The 4,373-nt window shown below is 55.8% G+C and overlaps 1 protein-coding gene across 1 annotated transcript; it reads left to right on the plus strand.

Moving 5' to 3' along the window:
- Positions 1–333: 333 nt before the first annotated feature.
- On the plus strand, positions 334–4,144 carry LOC148834121 (uncharacterized). The gene is made up of 4 exons (XM_088916706.1): positions 334–604; positions 1,787–2,175; positions 3,008–3,388; positions 3,815–4,144. Exons 1-4 carry the CDS (start codon positions 334–336, stop codon positions 4,142–4,144), a joined length of 1,371 nt encoding a protein of 456 aa, XP_088772832.1.
- Positions 4,145–4,373: the final 229 nt, after the last annotated feature.

The raw sequence follows: 4,373 nt of genomic DNA on the forward strand, positions 1-4,373 counted from the left end.
CAAGTGTGGGTGTGGTTTGGAGGTGTGGTCATCTACCACCCTCGGTCAAATCCAAAATGATGACAGGTAACGCGCACACAGACAACCCCCCCTCCCCCGCAGGTCGCCTCGGCCCTTAAACACCCGGGGCGCCGCCTGACACCGCAGTGCTGTCGGAACGAGCTCGGAGTCGCCTTTGACACCCCGGCCGCTCCCCGCCTGTCTCTGCTTTCCGAGGACACCGAGACGAAGAGGCGGTTAATGACGGCAGATTCGACTAATTTGTAAAACAAACAAACAAACAAACAAACAAAAAAAAAATCAAGTTTCGGTTTTTCGACGGAACCGGGAGAAATGGAGGAATGGAATTCGCTTCCGAACTACAGCTCCGCCTATCACACCTACGCTTACGGCATGACCTACCCGCCGCCGCCCGTCCAGAATCACCCGTCCTTGGGCTGGAGCGGCTCCGGCTTCACCCCCTCCGGCTCGGACGGCCTCTTCCTAGACGTCCCGCCGACGGCACCCCAGAATGCCCTGCCTCAGGACGCGACCCGTGTTCCCGGGGTCCCGCTGGCTGGATCCCCGGGCGACTCCTCCAGCGAGACGGAGCCCAGCACCCCCGGTGAGTCCCCGGCGAGCCCCTTCTCTCTAATATCCCCTATTGTCACTTTTTAGTCGCATCTGAGTGTTTCTGTACACGCGTATTTTCCGAGTCTGGGACTCCGGCGGTTCCCGGAGACACGGTTGTTTATCCGCGCTGCCGGCGGCGTGGAAAAGCAGGGAGACGCGTTTTTCTGACTTGTTCGCCTTCGCCGGCTGCGTGTCTTTCTTACCCGAGTTGGTTTTGTATTTGAAAGCGCCGGACTTTCGCGTAAAAGCCGCACGATGTGGCCGTGCGTGTGGAAAGCGCTGCGTGTTTCGGAGAGAGGCGCTGCGGCCTCTAGACTGCAGGTCGCCGTTGTCGCTTTCTATCGGGAAGCGATCCCGCATTTCCACAGCGGAGCGAGAGGATGTAGTACTGTGCCCCCGCTGTGTGGGTCAGTTCGTGGATTCACCCACCTGCAGCGCCTGTCCTCCTGCTGGACACGGGGTGCGTGCGTTTTCCACGCCGCGGTGCCTCACGCCGTCCTCGGAGGGATCAGGTGGCGATGAGTCCATCTCTGCGTCCATCAACCTCTCTTCTCCGTCTCCTTCCGTTACGCGGAGGCTCGGCTGCCGCCACTCCTTGATGCGGACAGTGTGGAGTCTGGCGCCCCCCCGTGGCCGCAGGGAGAAGCACAACAGTCCCAAATTTAAAACTTTCATTTCGATCCTTGAGAAGGGGTTTCTCAAAGCGCTTTACAATCAGAAACGCACAATGAGAAGAGAGACGGCAGAACTACCCGATCACAATAAGGATCTGGAATACAGCGGGAAAGCCGAGGGACAGACACAGAACCAGTCAAGCGAAAGCCCTTCTGAAGAAGAGGGTTTTGAGCCTGGATTTGAAAGGGTTTAGGGAAGGTGACTCTCCGAGACCGTAGTAGGATAGTAAGAGAACTCGGTGGGAACATGGGGAGGGCCAATAACCTTCCGTCTCCAGTTAGAATGAATCCGTCGCTTTAGACGATTGTGTGTCTATTTACGTTGCTTTTATGTGTCCTGGGGATCCCTGATCCAGCTGTTTATTATGGGTCTCCCCAGGAATGGGGCTGGAGACCCCAGGACTAGTTGGTCCAGGGCCCCCCTGGGACGGGGGACAGGGTCCCTGCAGGCTCCATGTGGACGCTGACCGTGACGCTCTCCTCCGCTCTCTGTGTTCCAGACTCCTGGAGCTCGCCCAGCGCCGACGAGAGCTACGCCCTGAGGCCCCCTCCTGCGCCCTGCAGCCCGGCTGAGACTGCCTGCGCCGAGCCCGGGCCCTGCAGCCCGGCTGAGACTGCCTGCGCAGAGCCCGGGCCCTGCAGCCCGGCTGAGACTGCCTGGGCCGAGCCCGCGTCCAGCAGCCAGGCTGAAGGTGTAGGGGAGCAGGGGGCTCTGCTGGAGCCAGAGCCAGGCCCGGCTCTGGCGGCCGGGAAACGCGCCCACAGACTCCGCATGGCCTACTCGGAGAGACAGGTCATGGTGCTGTGCGAGTGCTACATGATCAAGATGTACCTCACTCCTGCAGAGATGAAGAGCCTGGCTGACAAGATCGGACTGTCTTACAAACAGGTAACGGAGTCACTCCATCCCCCAGTACAGAGCACCCTGTCACCCCCTGTCTGTCTGTGTGTATGTGTGTGAGACCAGTACAGAGCACCCCGTCACCCCCTGTCTGTCTGTGTGTATGTGTGTGAGACCAGTACAGAGCACCCCGTCACCCCCTGTCTGTCTGTGTGTATGTGTGTGAGACCAGAACAGAGCACCCCGTCACCCCTGTCTGTCTGTGTGTATGTGTGTAAGACCAGTACAGAGCACCTCGTCACCCCTGTCTGTCTGTGTGTATGTGTGTAAGACCAGTACAGAGCACCTCGTCACCCCTGTCTGTCTGTGTGTATGTGTGAGACCAGTACAGAGCACCCCGTCACCCCCTGTCTGTGGCTGTCTGTGACAGACCAGTACAGGGCACCCCATCACCCCCTGTCTGTGTGTATGTGTGTGAGACCAGTACAGAGCACCCCGTCACCCCCTGTCTGTCTGTGTGTATGTGTGTGAGACCAGTACAAAGCACCCCGTCACCCCCTGTCTGTCTGTGTGTATGTGTGTGAGACCAGTACAGAGCACCCCGTCACCCCTGTCTGTCTGTGTGTATGTGTGTGAGACCAGTACAGAGCACCTCGTCACCCCTGTCTGTCTGTGTGTATGTGTGAGACCAGTACAGAGCACCCCGTCACCCCCTGTCTGTGGCTGTCTGTGACAGACCAGTACAGGGCACCCCATCACCCCCTGTCTGTGTGTATGTGTGTGAGACCAGTACAGAGCACCCTGTCACCCCGTCTGTCTGTGTCTGTGTGTGACAGACCAGTACAGAGCACCCTATCACCCTCTGTGTGTGTGTTTGCAGGTTAAGTCCTGGTTTCAGAACCGCAGGATGAGAGAAAAGAGGCTGCAGAAGAAAATGACCAGTGGGGGGGAGCTGGTCCTCAGTTCTGTCTATCCCAGTATTCAAGCTCAGGCATCAAAAGGGCCTAGCTCTGTGTACCCTAAGATTTCTCCACAGACCTCAGAAAGCCTCAGCTCTGTGTACCCTGATATTTCACCTCAGATGTTGACAGATCCCACCTGTCCTTACTCCAGTATTCCACATCAGCCCCTGGAAAGCTCCAGTTCTGTGTACCCCAATATTTCACCTCAGGTCTTGGTAAACCCCAGCTGTTGTTATCCCAGTATTCCACCTCGTATCTCAGAAAGCCCCAGCTCTGCGTATCCCTATATTCCACCGCAGGTAAGCCCCAGCTCTGTGCTTCTTGATGAGTCAGCCTGGCTGTGTGACTTTTGTGTCTGGATGAGAGAGTCTGTACTGTAGTGTCCAGTCTGTGTCTGTATTAACCCCTCTCTCTCAGTGCAGTGTTAATGTACTGGAGTGTCCAGTCAGTGTGTCTGTATTAACCCCTCTCTCTCAGTGCAGTGTTAATGTACTGGAGTGTCCAGTCAGTGTGTCTGTATGAACCCCTCTCTCTCAGTGCAGTGTTAATGTACTGGAGTGTCCAGTCTGTGTCTGTATTAACCCCTCTCTCTCAGTGCAGTGTTAATGTACTGGAGTGTCCAGTCAGTCAGTGTGTCTGTATTAACCCCTCTGTCTCAGTGCAGTGTTAATGTACTGGAGTGTCCAGTCAGTGTGTCTGTATTAACAGTTCTTTATCTTTTTCAGTTTCGGGGCTTTTACTCCACAAGCCAGTTTGGGAACCAGGGGTATTTCAAGAAGAATCCACCACCCTACTACCCCACTCAGCCCTGTTATCCCTCCCGTGTGAATGTGGCCGCCGGGTCTCTGGAGAGCTGGGCGCTGCCCTCTGCTGGGCGCTTCAAGTATGGCAGCCTGAACGGTCCCATTAGATACAGCGGCAAAGTCATCGGCTACGAGTGCGTCGGTCCCGCCTGTCCTGGGAGCAGCGCTGCTCCTCTTCAGCCCCAGGCCTCTGCCGCGCTCCCCCAGTGGGGAGAAGAGGAGCTGCAGATCCCGGCTTCCTTCAGGAAGTGAATTCTGCACTTGTCAAGTCTTTTCCTTTTTTTAATTACACACCCATTTTTATGACTTTAAGTGTTGGGGGGTGGGTGGGTGGGTGTAGTCTATGGTATAGTTGTAACTTTTTTTTAACAAGTTAAAGGGTGTGTACATGGAGTGGCGGCGAACTTGTAAGGCTTTTTTGGATGACACTGGATGATGAAATCTTGAGCTTAAATTTTTTTATTTTTTTAACTTCAGCAAC

This window comes from Atractosteus spatula, chromosome 5 (genome assembly GCF_055471065.1).
Source record: "Atractosteus spatula isolate fAtrSpa1 chromosome 5, fAtrSpa1.hap1, whole genome shotgun sequence".
Lineage (NCBI taxonomy): Eukaryota > Metazoa > Chordata > Actinopteri > Semionotiformes > Lepisosteidae > Atractosteus > Atractosteus spatula.